The 18,190-nt window shown below is 62.4% G+C and overlaps 1 protein-coding gene across 9 annotated transcripts in view; it reads left to right on the forward strand.

Annotated features, from left to right (window-relative positions):
• ASPSCR1 (ASPSCR1 tether for SLC2A4, UBX domain containing) overlaps positions 1-17,680 on the forward strand; it is a 30,240-nt gene extending 12,560 nt beyond the window's left edge. For 4 of the 9 annotated variants that reach the window (XM_036837264.1, XM_036837258.1, XM_036837265.1 and 1 more), the window contains 13 exons: positions 778-835; positions 1,783-1,856; positions 2,209-2,644; positions 11,505-11,644; positions 11,882-11,963; positions 12,312-12,378; positions 12,814-12,876; positions 13,437-13,489; positions 14,558-14,682; positions 16,891-16,942; positions 17,176-17,245; positions 17,321-17,450; positions 17,581-17,678. In XM_036837264.1, the coding sequence (XP_036693159.1) occupies positions 778-835; positions 1,783-1,856; positions 2,209-2,644; positions 11,505-11,644; positions 11,882-11,963; positions 12,312-12,378; positions 12,814-12,876; positions 13,437-13,489; positions 14,558-14,682; positions 16,891-16,942; positions 17,176-17,245; positions 17,321-17,450; positions 17,581-17,659 (1,429 nt within the window). In that variant the 3' untranslated portion in view covers positions 17,660-17,678. Of the gene's footprint in view, positions 1-777; positions 836-1,782; positions 1,857-2,208; positions 2,645-11,504; positions 11,645-11,881; positions 11,964-12,311; positions 12,379-12,813; positions 12,877-13,436; positions 13,490-14,557; positions 14,683-16,890; positions 16,943-17,175; positions 17,246-17,320; positions 17,497-17,580 lie in introns of all 9 variants that reach the window. The other 5 variants (XM_036837259.1, XM_036837260.1, XM_036837262.1 and 2 more) reach the window with 5 other exon arrangements.
• Positions 17,681-18,190: the final 510 nt, after the last annotated feature.

The raw sequence follows: 18,190 nt of genomic DNA on the forward strand, positions 1-18,190 counted from the left end.
GCAGGCGCAACGCCTTGTGTCACCCTTCCCTGTCACCCTTCCCAGAGGAGAGGGTCAGGCCTGGGGCACTGCCGATAGGTCTGGGACACGCGTTTATTTGGGGGCTAGTTCTATGGGTATGTGTCAGGAAATGCAGAAATGAACTTCCCTTGGTTGTCACAGGCCTGTGTGGTACAGCTGTCGAGGTACAGGCCTGTGTGAGTGGTGTCGGCCGTCCTGAGGGTGTGTGCGCGATTGTGCGCCTGCATGCCCGCCATCCTCCAGCCTGCCCAGCTGTGCTTCCTGGGGGCCCTTCCCTCCCATCTCAGGGTCTGGTTTATAGGGGAGGGGCGTTGGTGGCTGGGCCTGCTGCCCACCTCCCTGTTTGTCCTGGCATTGCCCCACTCTCTCCTCGGAGTCTGTGAGATAGATCCGTGCCAAGTGCTCCTGGTGCTTCTGGGGGCAGCAACCTTCTCAGGGGACAGCTTCAGATAAAAGCCCAGATCATGCCCTCCCAGGACTTTCTCATCGCCGACCCTGGGCACAGTTGACAGCAACCCAAGGCACGTCCAGGAGGCGGCTGGTGCTGCCCGTCCCCGTGTTCTGTGTCCTCCCTTTGCTCTGAGCCGGGAGGCCGTGGGCAGGTGGGAGACACCCCCCAGGCCATGGGCTGATGGCCAGCCGTGGGGTGGCCAGGGTGGGTGGGTCCCCCACAGTGGCTGGCCAGGGTGCCATCCCCAGGGCAGCAGTGCCCCCAGGCAGTGGCTACCTGTGATGCTTTCTTCCCTCCCCTCTCAGGGAGTGTCTGGACCGGCCGTGTGAGGCCAGCCCCGTCTGCGTGTACATGAGAGATGAGGTAGGTGAGCTGTGGGCCCACCCGCCTGGCCCGCGCCCTGCCGCCCACTCCCAGCCGCCACACGGGCCCAGCCCCACTTTCCAATCTGGAAAATTCACTCCTTTAGACCTTTCAAAGCAGCGATGGGCAAACTTGGGTCCTGAAAGCATGATGTGTTTCATGGAAAAAAGGCAGGACGCCGGCTCCGCTGGAACCAACTGCGGGCCGCCCGGGCTGCTCCCAAACCTCCCTCAGAGCCCTGTTTGTTTTCTCAGCTTCTCTCAAAGCCCAAGAGTCACAAAAGTGGTTTCATTTTAATAAATATTTGCTTTGCTCAAAGTTTTGATCTTTTTCAAAACTGAGTGTGGCGTGGTGCAGGCTTGGCCTGGCACTGAGGCCCTGCCTGTCCCCGCCCGCCTGCCCGTGACGGGGGACCCTCTTGGCGCTTGGTCCCCTGGCTCACAGGGGCTTTTTGTTTCAACCCTGGCCAAGCGCCCTTTCCTGGCCTGGGGTGGCCACTGTCCCCGAGGGGCCCCTGGTGTAGACGGGGCACACCCACCTATTTATCCCAGTTTGAGGTTCCTGACCCAGGGCTCAGCGGGGCAGGGGTTCCAGGGCTGTGAGCGGGAGGGACCTGGGGGGATGGGTCCTCCCCTGGAGGAGACAGACCACGGGGCCTCAGGCACCTGGGCCTGGATCAGCTCCAGCCCTCAGAGGGCTGGTCAGCTGGCCAGATGTGCCTAACCCAGGCCTGAGCCCTGCCCACCCAGACCTCGGATGGGGTGGGGTTGGGGAGACAGACATGGACCAGCGAACAAATGCTCAGGTGTAGATTGGGGTGCAGGGGGCTGGACCCAGGCCTTTTGGGAGCTGTGGCTGGCTGGGGGACCCCACGGTGCTGGTGACACAGTGCCCAGGCTGGGGGAGGCAGCGAGGGGTCAGCAGGATGTCCTGTTCCCTCCTTACAGGTGACCGGCAGAGCCGCCTTGCAGAGCACGACGCTGCAGTCACTGGGCCTCACCGGGGGCAGTGCCATCATCAGGTGGGGGGTCTCTGAGTCTGGTTTAGTGAAGAAAACTGTGGTCTCAAGGGAAAGGAAACAGGAAACGCGGGGAAGCCCAGACCCTTGCCGGTCGCTTCTCCCATCTGCAGTCTGGGGGGGCTGGGCACCATGGGGCGCAGCGTCAGGTGGGGGATCTGCCCTCAGCCGGGCTGGCGTGGCAGCCCCATGCACGCTCCTTCCCCCGTGAGGTGAGGTGGGTCGGGAAGGGCTGTGGGGTGCTTTCAGGGGATTGGATTTGGTTTGGTAGTCACCAGAAGATACGATGCTGGCACTGTGAGACCCGGGGCTCCGTGTATGGAATTTCATTTGCTTTCCGGGCCTACCCACTCAGGTTTTCCATGAAGCCACACGATTCCACTGGCAAGCAGGAGCCTGGGGTCTCCTGGAGCAAAAGCCCAGGAAGCCCGACCCCTTCCTTGTTGGCCGACCCGGCAGCCAGCAGCCCTCTGTTTCCACTGAATTCAGCGGGGCTCAGCCAGGGCGATGTGAGCCATCAGGATGAGGCAGCGCGCCCGGGGGCCGGTGGCGTGGATGGCCTGGGCCCGAAGCCGGTGGATGCTCAGGCGAAGCAGATCTCGAAGGAGCCCACGCCAGCCCCCTTTGTTCCTTTCTCGGGTGGGGGACAGCGACTGGGGGGCCCCTCCGGGTCCGTGAGGCCTCTGATGTCATCTTCAGCCAAACTGCCAAAGTCCTTCTCCAGCCCTGCAGGCCCCTCCCAGCCAAAGAAGTCGAGGCCTGGCCAGGAGCCCCAGCCGGAGCCGGAGCTGGTAAGGGGCGAGCTGGGCGCTGGGGTCCTTTCTCTTGACTGCACCTGACATCGTGGCTGGTCAGCCCAGGGTGCAGCAGGGTCGCTGGGTGCGGTTTCATCTTCCCAGGGAAGCGATTTTTTGGTTTTGCTTTGCCTGAAGTCAGCTTTCTTGAGGCACCATTTTAGGTGTACAGTTGATGGGTTTTGACAAACCTGTGTGTCCTGGCTGGCCATGTCACAGCCAAGAGAGCCATCCTTCCCAGAGCCTTGGACCCGGCGCCCGCATCTTCTCCTGGGCTGGTGGGTTTGACTGGCTTTTGACGTGCAGATGGTTTGGCCTTGATTGTCCCACGCCACATTGACTCCTGAGCCAGGCTGCCGCAGCTCACCCGCTACATCCCACCGCTGGCCAGTGGGCGTGTGGGGCACGCACCAAGCAGGTAGAAGAGGGTGAGTTTGCTCACTCTTCACAACCTTGTGGGTGGGGCCTCGGGCATCTCTGGTGGGGACTTCTTGGAAGTTCCTGGCGGCCATCTGAGCCACGGCTGGGAGGAGGGCACGCAGCCCTCACGGAGCTGTGATGAAACGGCCCAGGTCTTGGGTTGCCTCTGTGACGCTGTCTTCTTATCTGATCAGCTCTGTCGAGGTACGACTTACTATATAGACACCTACCATCAGGGCAGTGTTGGGCTTTTTGTCTTCTCGATGTTGAATCTGTCTTTGGGCACCTTTGAGCTGTGCCCTGGTCTCACATCCTCCCCCACAGTGATGCCCGCCCCCGTCCCCTGCTCTGACCACACACAGACATGAGGAGTGGAAGGGACCTTGCATCTTGGATCAGGCTGAACAAGGGGACCCCCAGCTGGGCGGCACCTGTGCAGAAGTCAGGCATGTGGCCAGCGTCTGCCTCCCCGCTGTCTGATGGAGGCCATCTCTGGTCTTCTGTGGGTCAGGCCAGCCTCGCCCTGGGCAGTTGCAGCCGTGTTGGAGCTCCTAAGAGGGAGGACAGGCGTGGCCCCTGTCGGGTTGGTGCTCAAGCTCGGCGCCAGGGCAAGACTTTCTCCTTGGAGCGCCTCTGGGACTTTCTCCAGAAGGGCTTTCATGAGTCGTACGGCAGAGCTTCCATAGGCTTCTTTGTGTCCCTCTGTGTGACTGCTCCCTCAGCAGCGCTCACAGACTGTTTTCAGGAAAGGCGTGTTGTAGATTTCCCAACATCTTGGGCTCCTGGGCTGTGCCAGGCCCCCTGCCTCCTGGGGTTGGCCCTTGGGGAGGCTCAGGCGTCCAGCTTAGGTCTCTGGCTTGTGGCTGGAGAGGGTCTTTCCTAATAAAGAGACCTGACGGTGGGGCCAGCCTGGGTTTCCAGCCTGGGCTGCACATTGTCACCTGTGGAGCCCTTGAGGCTGCACAGGTGCATGTGGGCGTTATTCGAGACGCCGCTGCGCCTTCTCAGTGAGGGCTCCAAGTTCTCTGCTCTCTTCTGCCCTTCCTTCCAGCCAGAGCGGCTCCATGTGCCAACACTCAGGGTCCGCTTGAGGTTTTATGTGGTGAGAAGGATGACACTGCTGAAATGAATTCGTTCTTACAAATCACCTTTCCAGACGATGGAGAGCCATTGCAGGATTCCCTGCCTGGAGCAGGAGCTTGTGGAGTGAGGATGGTGAGGCTCCACCCGGGCAGTGGATGCTGCTGGTTTTTATACCCAGCGGCCTTGCTCACTTGCTTTACTGGTTCCAGCAGTTTCTCATTTTCAGTTGGAGTCTGCAAATAATGTCAGTTTATCTTTTTCCTTGATGTCCTTACTGCTCTCATTTTTTTTTCTTGTCGTATTGCAGTGATTGGGTCTCTGGTACCTGTTGAATAGCAGCAAATTTAGCGGGCATCCTTGTCTTGACCTTGATCTCACACGGAGTAATCTTAGTTTATCTGTGAAAGATGCTGCGGGCTGTGAAAAGTCTTTATCAAATCAAGAGTTTCTATTCCTAATTCTCTGAGAATTTTTCTTTATCAAAAGTAAGAGTGGTGCTTTATGAACTGCTTTTGCCGCATTGAGGTGATTCCATGCCTTCGCTCTCGTTTAGTTCGTTTGCATGCTGGGGTTTTGGATAGATTTCCCCCATGAAGCTATCCTTGCATTCCAGGGGTCAGTCCGGTCTCAGTGATGTGTTTAGCTACACTCTGAGTTGCAGTTAACTAATATTTTAGTGCTGGAGCCTGCATCTTGTCTCTTCTAGAGCACCCTCCTCACTCTTGCTTTCAGGTCACACACCTGAAGGGGAGGGTGGAGGGGCAGGGGCACCTGTGCCTGCATGGGGCGGGCCGTGGGGAGGCTCAGCGGTGGGACAGAGCCCAAGTTCCTGTGGAGGGGCAGGCGGCGGGGGCTTCCTCCTGCTTCCTGAACCACGCTTTGTGTGTCCTTGCTGAATGGATGGGGGAGGGGAGGGGAGGGGAACTGAGCCAGTCCCAAGCCCCGTGAATGTCCATCCTGGGGAGGTGGTGGTGGTGCCCTGGCTCTTCAGGGACCCCACTGGCTTCTACGCTGATGTCTGGGCTGCATTAGACACTAGTACGAAGCCCCCAGTCTCACAGGCTCGTCACCTGGGCCCAGAATCAGCTTTCGAAAGCAGAGCCTTGTGGTCGGGGTGAGCCAGGGCCGGGGGCCTGACTCCCTTCTGGCCTGCTCTTTCTGGGGACCCCTAGGTTTGGGGACCAGAAAACTAGTACCGGGGCTGGCTGTCTCCTTCTCCCACCCTAAAGGCTGTGGCTCTCTGCATCTCTTGGGAACCTGCTGACTCCCCAGGGCTGTGTGGGGAGTGGCCTGGTCTGGTGCCAGCCTGATAGGTGGTTGCTGTCAGGCGCAGGATCCCAGTGCATCCCCGAGCGCTGACCCCAGGGGCCCCAGGAAGGAGGAGTCCCGGGGAGGGTCCGCCTGGCCGCCAGCAGTGCGTGTCTTTGATCTGGGAGCCCCAGCAGCTGGTTGATTGTGGAGCGTCCCCCGCCCGCCTGCCTCGCGCCTCCTGTCACACTGACAGCCGTGCACCCGGAGGCCCGGCTGGCCACATGCTGTCTGCTTTGTGTCCCCTCGAGTCCTGGGGGAGGGGAGAAGGGAACAAATCAGAACTTTTGGGGGAACTTCAAAGGTACACTTTAGTAATCAAAAAGAGTTTCCAAGTTTCCCATTAATGTTTTGCCTGTGTGTGGTTTTGGATTTGAATGAAGAGTCAGAAGAGACAGGATGAAATACAGGCAGGTCCTCGGCTGAGGCCCAGGATGGTTTACAGACCCGGGCGGCTCCTGCCTTTGATGTCAGAACATTAATTATTAGAAGGTAGTTTTACTGGCCGTCAGAACCGAGTGTGGAGAGAGGCTGGGGCTGCCCGGCGGCCCCTGGCCTGTCCTTTGAAGTCCTTCCGCTGGCCCAGGAGGCTGCCCTGCAGCTCTTTGTGCTGCTGGGCCGTGCTCCCAGCCGGCGTCCCCCCACGCAGCTGGCACAGGGGTTCGTGATCAAAGGCCCCAACCCCCTGGGAAGGGCGGGCTGACTGCAGTCTCCCCTGCCTGCCCCTCACCCTCCAGGGGATGGTCTCATCTCCTGAAGACGTGGCCCCGGGGGCTTACTCCGCACCTTGCACCCATGTCTCAGAGCAGGCGTCAGCTTCGCCTCTGGCTGTCCCCAGTTTACGGGAAGGTTTAGAACACTCAGGGCTGGGGGGAGCCTGGCCAGGACCTGGGGCCTGGGGTGGACCGAGAGCACTGCCCCTTGCTGCCCTGCCACCCTCCTCCTCTTGGCCTGGGGTGCCTGTCCATGACATGCCCCCAAGAGCACAGCCCGCTGTCCCCCCGTGTGTGGGCCCAGGGCGTGGTGTGAGCCTGTCCCTGCCCTGCCGGTGTTTGTGGACAGTCCCGGGGCTCTGGTCTTGGCCTTACTTGGGATGCCCTTTGAGGTTTGCTGGCAGATGGGTCAGCAACTTTGAAGGCCCCAGCTGAGTCTTGAGGCGGTTTTTAAAGCCTGGTGACAGGCAGGTGCCCTCCAGCTGTCCCTGTCATGCTTCGTCTCAACCATGACTGGACTTGGGGGAGAGACAAGATGCCCAGCCTGCGAAACCATGGAGAACCGGTGGGCAAGGCGCCCCGGCTGCCAGAGTACCCCCTGGAACTCCAGAGCTGCCCGCAGGGCCAGGCAGCCTCATTTGCAGGCCCCCATCCTGATCGGGCTCAAGGGGCTCCCTCTGCGGGGTTTCTCCTGGCCCTTTGGTCTGCTGTGTGCATCCGCCCCTGGGTTTGCTGGCCTGGAGCAGGCGTCTTCCCCCGTGCATGAGGAGAGCCACCCCACACCTTACATTTGCTTATTTCAGTCCTTTGGGGGTTCATGCACTGCGTGCACAGACAGGTGGGGCCACGCCAGGGCACTGGAGCCACCGGGTTTCAAAGTGTGCCTGCGTCACTGTCGCAGCCCAGCATTTCTCTTCTTAAAGATGCTCTCGTTTTTCCTGCTTGGAAGGCGGGCAGGCCCAGGTGTGGACGTTGGCCCAGGGCTGGGGCAGGCGCGGCCTCCCGCCTGTGCCGCTGGCAGGCCCAGCGGATGAGGGGCTGGAGTTCAGTGCAGCCTTGCCGGTCAGGCCCGGCCTCGTGCTGGCACGTTGCTCCCTCCAGAGGGCGGCCGGCTCTGAGAGTGACGGAGGCTTGGCCCGCGTTCCTCCCGCGTAGTGTTTCATTTCAGCTCCAAGCCTCAAGGGGAAACGCTTCACATTCCCTGTTACCAAAAACCATTGTCAGAGGACAGTCTGGGTAAGAGGGAGGCGGGAGGGTGGGAGGAAAACAAGAGCCCTCACAGGGAAGCTGGAAAATCTGGGGTTGAGGTCACCTCCAAATAGTTTTTACATTTTTTCTCCCTGTGTCATCATGTCCTGGAAAATTACTGTCAAGAAAATGAAACCTCAGCAGGCAGTGAGGCTGCTTTTGACATGGGGAGACCCCTGTGTGCCCAAGTGGGTTCTCAGCCACTCGTGTGGTGGCCACTGGAGCATGTCCACTGGCTGTTGGGGGAAGCCGTGGGCCCACGTCTCAGCCCAGAGCCGCGTCCCCTGGTCCCCTCCAGGCCTGGCCTCTGACTGCCTGTGGCATGGGGCTGAGGGTAGGCAGTGCCCTCACACCTTCCTCCCCTCGGGTCTCCCTCGAAGGGTCCATCCCGGTGTGACAGAGGCTCTTTCTGAAGGCACTGGTGGCCGTCCACAGCTGGTGGCTGGTCCCCAAGTCCCCATGGCTGAGTGGCCCAGGTGTCAGTCCAGTGTCTTTGCAGCCTCAGGCCGTCACCCAGGGCCTCCTCTGAACATCACCCGCAGAGGGTGCTCCTGTTCCCCCCCCAGGAGGCTCCTTTCCCTCCCAAGTGCCCTCTGGGCCCCTCGCCAGTATCCGCCAGTTCGCAGACAGCCTGACTGGTCTGCTCTCTCCGTCCACCTCCCTCCTTTCTGGTCTTCTGGGTGTTCTCTTGTCTTAATACCCTCGGTGGAGGCTGGGACAGGGGAGTCTTTGCTAGGGTCGTGTGCTTGCAGGAAATGAGAGACCCCTGCTGGGCGTTCCACCAGAAGGATCGGGTCTCTTGTGGCCACGCCCTTGGAGCCTGCAGACACCTGCCGTTCCTCCCCTCAGGATCATGCCCGTGCCTGTTTCCTCATCTGTCATGCGCTGTCATGTAGACGCCCCCACCCCATGGGCTCAGACCCTAGGCTCTGGCTGCCTCCTCATCGTTCTGCCCATCTTCTAGCCGACAGTGAGATGCCTACAGCGTCGGGGCCACCGGGGGAGGGACTGGCTCCTCTGGCTTTCCTGGGGTTAAGGGGTGGGGGCGGGGGGAGACGGGGCCGGGGCTGTGCTCTGGAGACTGACAGCGTTCAGGAGCTGGACCTTGAGCTGATGATGGAAAACCTGCGACTTTGGCAGGATGACCCAAGCCTGGCGACATTGGGTTCTTAGTGGAGGCGCGTCCTCCAAGTGGCTCCCTGGTAGGATCTGGAGGAGCAGACCTGGAGATTTGGGCTGTGAGGGCCAGCTGTCAGGTGCGCTGAGAAGGTTCTAGGCCTGCCACCCCACCAGCATCCTCGGGCACCAACTGGGAGGTTCATCTTGGAGGCCCATCCTGGACCCTGGGGCTGTGTCCCTCGTCCAGCACACAGGAACCCAGTCCCCATGGTGAGGGCGCTGAGGCCCTCTGACAGTGGCCACTGTATGCGTTTTTTTTTTTTTTTTCTTAATGGTGTCTCATCCTAGATCTCTATTCTCCATCCAAAAACATCTTCATAAATCCACCTAGGATGGGAGCTGTGCATAATAACTGCCCATGACCAAGGAGCGGCGGCGGGTAAAGGAACAGCAAATGAGGGCCAGATTGCCGGCAGAGCATTGGAAGTGAGCAGGGCCAGGGCTTGGCCTCCGCTGGCGCCGTGTCTGCCCTGCTTCCTCCCACGCGGAGCGGTCAGACCCACTCCTCCTTTCCTGGTCGGTCTCCTCTTTGCGGTGGAAATACCTGCTGGGCAGGCTACGTGGAGGTGTTTGAAGCCCCCTGGCTTCTCCCTCGGTCATTTGGTAGGACAGGGTGGTCCGTCCTACCAGCCCAGCCATGGACATCCACTGTTCTCATGGGACAGGGACCGCCTGGGGTCCGGTCGTGGCGGCAGCTCTGGGACTTGGGTGGTCTGGCCCCTGGGCTCTGATGGGCAGCAGAGGCTGCTCGGAACCCTGGCTCCTCTGCCCAGGAGCAGGGAGGCCCCCAAGACGCAGGGCGGTGCAGGAGAATGAGAGAGTGTGATCTCGAGGTGGCTCTCTCCCAGTGCTCTGGTTCCCGTGTGGGACCCCGGCTCCTGGCTGCTCTTGGACAAACGGGCTTCTGGAGCAGAGCTGAGGCATAGGAGGAGGGGTGTGAATCGAGGGTAGATCCAACGCGGAGAGAGATTTTTGCTCACTTTCTGACTGAAAGTCAGTGGCCCCTGAGCAGCATGAAGCCAGCAGCTGGTGTCACCTGCGTCCCTGTTCTGGAAGTTGTGGGAGGGTTGTGGGAAGTGCTAGCAGTCTGCAGTCCTCCAGGTTACCCCTGGGCTGTGCACTGGAAGTACCCAGGAGGACAAGGAGGCCGGAGTGGCCCCGTGCACTCAGGGTCGGGCTTCCCCAGCCGTGCCCCCCGGGGATCAGGGGGCCTGTCTGATAGTCGGGCTCAGCTCCAGGTCATGGATCACAAGTCACCCAATTGCTGGATTCTCGGGTGACTCGTGTGCCCAGATCTGGGTCCTCGGAGGGCGGGACCGGGACAGGGAGGTCCCAGAGCTTGCTCGTTGGCTTGTGGGCTTTGTGCTCGAGCGCCAGGGGGCCTGGCACTCATGGACACAGCAGTGCCCAGCTCAGGCACATCCACATCTGCCCTCGCCCTCCCCCAGGAGCCCAGGCGAGTGCTCGGCCCTTCTGGAATGCAGGCGCCGTGGCTATGGGGGGCAGCCTGGCGCCTGGCATCTTGTTATAAAAAGCTCTGGCGTGGACTGCCTGTGGGCTGCAGGAGGGTTGTGGCTTTGAGGGGGCAGCCCCCAGGGGCCTCGGTCAGCCACCTACGGACCCCACTGCCCGGGCCTCAGCCAGCCCCTCCTGTCCACCCTGCCACAGTGCCTTGAGATCAGTGGGGCTTCCTGGCGAGAACCCACCTCCCTTCATTACAAGGAGTGACGCAGCTGTGCACTCAGGAGTGGCAGAGACCTGCTGGCCTGGGCAGTCAAGGCCTCGGGTGTGGCTGGGGGAGCAGCCCTGGGACACCTGGCAGGTGCACTGGGCAGCTTCAGCCCTCGACCAGCCCCAGGTTGGTGAGTCTGACCTCTAGAGTGGGTGGGGCTGTGGTCAGGCCGGAGCGCAGGAAGGGTTGATCGGAGAAGCCTGCTGAGCCCGGCTCTGAGTGTTGAAGGCAGGAGGTGGGATTTCGGTGCCAGGCTGGGGCGGGGAGGAGGGGGCAGGCGGGAGCAGAAGGCAGAGAAGTGACCTCACCCCAGACGGCTTGTGGATGTTCTGTGCGAGGGAGGGCAGGACCTGGCGTGGGCCCTGCCGGCCCAGCTGGACACCTCTGTCAGGCCCGGCTCCATGGGTGGCCTCAGCGCCGCGAAGGTGTCTCCCCACATAGTCACTTGGGCTACACTCGCTACAATTACTCACCCGGAGGCACTGCGAGCAGAGCAGGCCCTGCCTTGTAATTTCCGTCTCCATTGCTGCCAATTAGGAGAGATGCTGTCCCTTCCTGTGTCCCCATGGTGGGCAGAGGGTGGGGCCGGCTGCTCCCCCAGAGAGGGGAGGAGGGGTCAGCCTGGCCATGGAGCCAGCAGCTGGCAGGTTTTTGCCAAATCGCTAATTTGGGGGCTGTCGCTTCTCCTGCCCCTCCCGTGGAACCGCTGACATGGCCCTGACCAGGGCACTGCTCCCCAAGTTTGTTCCCCACTTGGGAGACCCTGATAACACGTAGCTCCCTGGGGCTCGTGGGGAGCCCCCACGGAGACAGGAAGTGAACAGAGATGCTGCTGCTCACCTACTGCCCAAGTACCGCCCCCCCACCCACCCAGCAGTCAGGGTGCCAGCTGACCCGGCTGAGCCAAGACCCCAGGGCCATGTGCCCTGTTGGTGAGTGAGGGTCTCAGCGTCAGTGTTGCTAAGCAGGCAGGCATGGAGGGAGGGGCCTCCAGTCCTGGACAGGCTCAGCTGTCCCATGCCCCATCCTGGAGCCCCGGCCCTGGCCATGGGCTGACAGGTGGGGCCGGCAGCACATGGCTCAGCCGGGGTCTGCACGGCCACCCCAGCCCCCTGGGGTCGGGAGCCTGGGCCCTTCCTGGGACCCGCATCAGCCGAGCCCTCTGCCTGCCCAGCCAGTGGACCGAGACCCCGTGGTGTGCCACCCTGACCTGGAGGTGCTGCTCCAGGCCTGGCCCGCGGAGCTGCCTGACGAGTTCTTCGAAGTGACCGTGGATGACGTCAGAAGACGCTTGGCCCAGCTCAAGAGTGAACGGTGGGTGTGCACCTGGCCCCTTCAGAGACACCCGTGCCCTCGGCAGCACCTCGGAGGGTGAGGGGGCCCAGGCAGGGGGCTCCTAGTCCTGTCTGGCCCTCTGTTGGGGAGCAGCTCACGAAGTCCAAGGGGACGAGGGAGAAACCCAGAGTCCAGCTGGTGTGGGGCCTCTGCTCTGGTTGGGGAGACCTGGGACCTTCACCACTGCCACCCCCCACCCCACACCCCCTGCCCCAGGAAGCGCCTGGAAGAAGCCCCCTTGGTGACCAAGGCCTTCAGAGATGCTCAGATGAAGGAGAAGCTGCAGCGCTACCCTAAGGTACCCTGGGGCGGGAGGTGGTCTGCACATGGCTCTGCACTGGGGCCTCCCACAAGCCACTGGCCGTGGTCTCGTGTACTTCAGCCCAGGCCTACACGGCCGCGGTTCGTTAATGAGCCAGGCAGCCCCGTTCTAAGATGAAAAACATAGTGTGTTTTCACAAGTGCACGTGGGTACTTGACTGGTCCTTGTGTCCAGCCCATGGGGCCAGGAGCGTCAGGGGGCAGCCAAGGTGAGGGGGTGCTGGCCCGGCGTGGCCAGGGGACCTAGCCATCGTGGGCCCAGGGGTGCGGACGCCTGGATTGGACTCTAGCTGTCCTGTTGACAAGCTGGCTTGTCCTGGCCTAGGTGGTCTTGAGGGTCCTGTTTCCTGACCGCTACATCCTGCAGGGCTTCTTCCGCCCCAGCGAGACCGGTGAGCAGCCCCGTCTGGGAGGGCGGGGGGCCCTATGAGCTCCTCCAGGCTCCCTCCCTCTGGGCCGTGGGGCAGGCAGCGGGTGCAGGGCTGGGGGCCAGCTCACATTGGAGGCTCGCAGACCAGCTGGGCAGTACCCGTGGGACTGGCTGGCCCCATGCACCCATCTGTTCTGGGCATGGGTGGGACAGAGGGGCACCCAGAGAAAGGTAGACCCAGGGCTCCCCCACACCCAGTAGTGGGGTCTTTGGCCTGGGGCTGCAGCTCACCTGGAAGGAAGGCAGCAATGCCACCAGTTCTGAGTGGGGTTCTTGGTGACCTTGGGGAGCGGGTCTGCACACAGGTTGGACCTGGCTCGTCCCATTGCAGAGGGGGCCCGGCCCTGGAGTGGGTCTGAGTGTGGGATCCCTGCTCACCCCACCCTTCCTCCTGCAGTGGGGGATTTGCGGGACTTCGTGAGGAGCCACCTGGGCAACCCCAAGCTGCCGTTCTACCTGTGTAAGTGCTTTTCTGGGACCTCCTGCTCAGCAGCCCTGGCACCTCCCAGTTGGGGCTTGAAGCAGCTTTTCCCACAGAAACAGCATCATGGGGCAGGCGGGTCCTGTGCTGGTGTCCGAGCATGAGTCCGGGGCTGGGCAAGTTGGGGAGCGAGGTTGACCCTGCTCAGCATCCCTGTGCCCTTTGCTTCCCACCTGGCCAGGAGCTGTAGGGGCTGGGGGCACAGGGGCGAGCTGCTGGCCTCCTTTGGAGGGCGTCTGGGTAGTGAAGGGTCAGGCCGCAGGGCTGCACAGCGAACTGTGCAGGGCAGGTGTCCCCTTGCAGGTGAGTCTGCCCGAGGCCCTCTCCCCAGCTTCTTGCTGGGTTTTTGCAGCAGTAGAGTGATGGACAGGGGGATGTAAGCTGAGGGGTACTTGAGAAATCCCTCAGCGGAGGCCTATGGCCCAGGCCTCCTGGTCACTCTCAGGCCTGTCCTGGGGTGGGGGGTGCATGGGCAAGGGATGGGGGGGTGATGGGGGGGGGTGAGGCGTTTCCTGGTGCAGACAACCATCTTTCCGCAGTCATCGCTCCTCCAAAAACCATCCTGGACGACCACACGCTGACCCTCTTTCAGGTACTGCCTGCCTGCCTGCCTGCTTGGCTGGTGCGTGCTGCTAGGGCTGGCCCGGGAGGGGCACCTGCCCAGGAGGGAGCGTGAGGCCATAGTCGGGAGTATGATAAGGCCTTTTAGAGGGGTGGACTCGGAGGGAGCAGAGTGCCTCTGAAGTCAGTTTTGGGGCTTTGCAGCCTCCTCTGCCTCCTGCCCCAGTGGGGATGGGCCTGCCGGGCTGGCTGCCACCGTCCTGAGCCAGGACTGCCCCTGGGTCTGGGTGAGAAGGGACTGGCAGGTGGGGCTGCTTAGGGGAACCCCTTAAGGGCCAAGGGTCAGAGGCCTCGGCTGCAGGTGGCTGGCTGCCCAGACTGGAGGGGCTGCTGCCAGGCCTGCTGCCTTGCCCCTGCCTTTCCCCTGGACCCTGTGGCCTCCTCTGGGAATGCCATGGTGGGCCCTCCCTGCTAGCTGGAGGCCCCTAGAGCTCCCAGGGTGAGGAGCGTTGATCCGGTGCCCTGCTGGGCCTCAGTCCAGAGCAAGAAGGAATGTCCTGTCCCTTCACCCCAGGAGAGCAGCCTGAGGCCTCCCCAGCCCTCTAGCCTAATGGTTTCCTCTTAAAGTGTCTTCAGATATTTTAATTAGTAACAGAGGCTGGCCTTTGTTAAGTGGCCAGCAGGCCCTGCAGAGGTCTGAGTTGGGGCAAGGGGGTCTGCTTGCTGCTCAGGGCTGCCACCGTCATGGGGGGATGGGGCCAGACCAGCAGAGAGGCTGGAAGCCCACCAAGGAAAGGAGTCAAGGTTGGTGGGAGCAGGGTGCGTCCCCCGCCCCACCTCCCCCTTCTCAGCCCCCTGCTGCAGCCCCCCCGGGAGCCCCAGAGGCACTGGGCCTCCTTCCTCTATCCCCACCCGCCCTCCCTCCCTCCCCACTCTCCCTCGCTGGCCAGCCTGTTGATAAACATTGAATTTGGAAGATGCTTTGGGATGGAGAGGGGCCAGCGTCCAGGCACCCCCCTCCAATTAGGAACCCTGGGGTGCTGCCTGTCCCGCCCACGTGGCCTGATTCCTGGTGACACTCTGCCCCCGCTACCAGCAGCCGTCTCCTTTCATCCGTCAGCTCGCCCTGGAGCCGCGGGGCCTCTGCTCGGAGTGGCGTCCCTGCCCGCCCGCGATCAGAGAGCTGGCAGGGCTCAGGGAAGGAAGCCTTCCTCCCTCCTGCGGGTGAGCAGGCGCGGGTGCGGAAGCTGCTGGCTTTCATGTCCCTGGCAGGGCCGCGTTCTGGCTGCCGGCTGCCCTGGAGGCTGCCCAGGGGCCGGTCCTGCGCCCCAGAAAGTGACAGCTCAGGGTGGGTGTGGGGGATGGCAGCCCAGTGCCCTTTTTGGCCACTGGATCAGGAGAGTGACTATTTGTTGGGAGAGGCCAAGGGTGAGGCCAAGGATGGGAGGAGGCAGAGGACCCAGTCCGTGGACACAAAGGTCCCCGACACCCCACGTCATACCTGCTTCCTGGGACTGAGCCCCCTTAGTGCTGGTGCTGCCCCAAGCCTCAGGGACCTCACTTGGCTCCCGTCTCAGCCAACCCCCCACCACTGCCTCACCCAGAGCCCCTCCATCCCCCTTAGTGATGCCCTTAGTGGGCCCTGAAGACCACCACAATCCACGTAGACCTCGTCAGCCTGAGCAGAGGGGTACACCCTCCCTCGTGGCGGTCATGGTGGTCTTCTGTGCTGTCCACTCACCCCTTTTCCAATGGGATTCCCTGAGACACAAGCTGGCAGGTAGGGGGCTTCCAGCAGGTGCTGAGGAAAGGCAGGGAGGCCAGGTTCAAGAGGAGCTGTCTCGAGGGGCCCAAATGGGTCCTTCAAGGCTTCAAGCTCTGCAGACCCCAGACGGCCCAGCTGGGTGGGTGGCCCCAGTGCCTGGCGGGTTGGCCGGGTCAGGGTCTGGCTTCACTGGGCTACCCTAGAAAGGTTGAGGCACTGTCCTACCTGTGTTTCTCCCCCCACCCCCCCAGCTTCCGGTGCCTCCAGGGCACTGGGGCTGCCCTCGTGCACCCTGCTGCAGCCCATCTCTCCGCACCAGGCTGTGATCCCAGGCATCACAGTGGGGTTTCAGAGCGTTCACGGCCCTTCTCTGTCCCTCGGCTTCAACTGCAGTCTCAGCGTTCCTAGGCCTGGCCTTTGAAGCTTCCTCTTATTAATACTCCCCACCCAGACCCCAAGAGCTCAGAGCTGGGCAGAGAGTATGCGCTCAGCTGGCAGCAGCGGCCCTTCCGCCAGGGCTAAGGACACAGAGCCTTGGGCGGTGGCCTCCCTGCTGCCTTAGGCCAGCTTTGGGGCTTACAGCCATGGTTCTCCTCGGGTGCAGAGGCGGGTATAGAGGCAGGTTATGACACTGGAGGGCTTCGGTATCCTCTGCAACAACCCTAACTCTGCACCACAGTCCAGCCCCCTGCCTGGGAGGCCTCCGGGGGCGTTTCGGGGGCCACGTGATGTGTCCTTGTCCCACACCTGTGCAGGTGGAGCCAGTCCTGAGCAGAAATCTTGCACCACCACCTCCAGGACAGGTGGCCTCCAGGACAGGCCTCCAGGAGGGGTGTGGGGACCCCAGTGCAACACCCACCCTGCAGGACAGGCTTGACGCTGGCTGGCACTGGCTTTTCCTTATCAAGCGAGTCAGGGAACCCACCTGTGGGCTTTTCGGTCAAGGCAGTAGGCCTGGAGGCACCTCTCAGCCTGGGACTCCCAAAGCAACTTGGCTCCGAGACCCCCCCCTTCCCCATGTGCCGGGGCCCACTGAGGGTCCCTCCCATGGCGCTCCTGTCTCCCATCCAGCTGCTCCCAGTGGATCTGGGCTCATATGTCAGTCCCTATGGAGTGCCCCCCGCTCCCGCACTCTGGGCAGCACAGGTGAGGGAGGGGAGTGGGGGGCATGGTGGGCTGTGCCCCGTGCCCCCACCCGTGTAGTTCTGTGTGGTGCAGTTCTGTGTGCGTCTGCATCTCCTCTGACCTCTTGACCTCCTGCAGTCTCTGCTGAGGGCGGGGACTTCCAAGCTTAGTTCCCACCTTCAGAATGTCAACTGTTCACCCTGGGAACTGGGCAGGAAGGGGAGGTAGTTAAAAATGCCAGAGCACACACACCACGAGAACTTCCTGTTTAGCTGGTGCTTGGGGCTGGCCCTAGGATTCTATGGTCTGATGCCCTGGCCTGGCTTGCACTGGGGTTGGTGCCAGAGGAGGAATAGGTAAAGCTGGGCAGCGGACTGTGCGGTGGGAGGGGCCTGGTAGGGCCGTAGCCCTCCTCAGCGGAGCCCTGGGCCTGATGGGTGCAGCACCCAGGAGGCCAGTACGGAAGTGCAGTGCAGCCCTCCTCTCTGCCATCCTCCACGGTGCCCACTTGGTCCCTGAGCTCTCCTCTGCCCTTCCTGCAGGCAAACCTCTTCCCTGCTGCCCTTGTGCACTTTGGACCTGAGGAGCCAACAGGTGGGTGGGGCCCCCTCTGCCCACTGCTGACCAGCCCTGGGCCCCGCATCCCAGCTCATCAGATGCCCCAGAGCAGGGGACTTCAGGTCTGGGAGGGAGACCTGTGGCCCCGATACCCCCATACTCTTCTCCTAGGGGCTTCAGGCTGGGCCACGCCCCCTCCCAGAGCAGAGAAGCAGTAGGCAGGGGCACCCCCTTCTCTGTGGCCTGAGGGTAGGCTGGGCCTCCTGCAGGCATCTACCTGGAGCCCACGCTGCTGGAACACACCGTTTCCCCGTCTGCAGCTGACGTGCTGGTGGCCAGGTGAGTTTCCACAGAGGGTGGGGAGAGCCTGCTGCCGCAGTGCCCACCATCTGGCACCTCGGCCTTCATTCTCAGGTCCATGTCCAGGGCCGCTGGAACCCCACCCCCGCCGCCAGCCCCTGACCCTGCGCCCGTTGAGTTGGAGCCAACTGCTGAGGAAGGGGCAGTGGGCCCCCCTGAGCCCAGCCCTGGGACGGCCCAGCCGGTGAGGAGGGATCTGGGCAAGGTGCCCAAGTGGCTGAAGCTGCCAGGTACTTTGGGGGGTGGCCGGGCGGGGAGGGGCTGCTGGGCAGGAGCCCAGGGCCCAGAGGTCATCCCGTGTGTTTGCGCTGCAGCCAGCAAGAGGTGAGAGCCGCCAGCCCAGAGGTGCCACTCTGCCACCACAGGACCCCTGCCCACCCTGAGCGGGAATAAACACGTGAACCTCTCTTGAGACCCTCCTGTCGTCCTTTCCAGGGCAGGGGCCCTTGGTCCTCTGACCCGCTGCCGCCCCTGCACCAAGCTCCCAGCAACAGGCCTCCAGCCTGGCTGGACGGTGATGTGGGCCTGGGAGGCTGCTTGCTGGGGCTTGTTCTCGTTAACGAGGGCACAGGTGTCTTCCTTGAACCGCCTGCCCCTTGGTTTTTACTTCACTGACGTTGTTAATGACTCCTTCTCTAGGGAGGACACGAGTTCGGGGAGAAGGACCTCCAGGCATCGCTTGCCTGGCTGCATCTCAGGCTGGGCCCCCAGCCCTTGGCAGGAGAGGGGCGGACGCAGCCCCCACCCTGTGGTGGGACCGGGCAGGGCTGGCCTGGGGTTTCCCGGTGCCCCGCCCGCCCCACCATCTGAGCGCACTTCAAAGTGGCTGTGGGGCACGGGCTCTGGCACTTGTCGCCAGCCTCTCCCCTCAGGTCTAATGACTTCCACATGCGCCCAGAGCTTTGAAGCCCTGAGACTCCCTGC

Source organism: Balaenoptera musculus, chromosome 20, assembly GCF_009873245.2.
Source record: "Balaenoptera musculus isolate JJ_BM4_2016_0621 chromosome 20, mBalMus1.pri.v3, whole genome shotgun sequence".
NCBI classification, from domain to species: domain Eukaryota; kingdom Metazoa; phylum Chordata; class Mammalia; order Artiodactyla; family Balaenopteridae; genus Balaenoptera; species Balaenoptera musculus.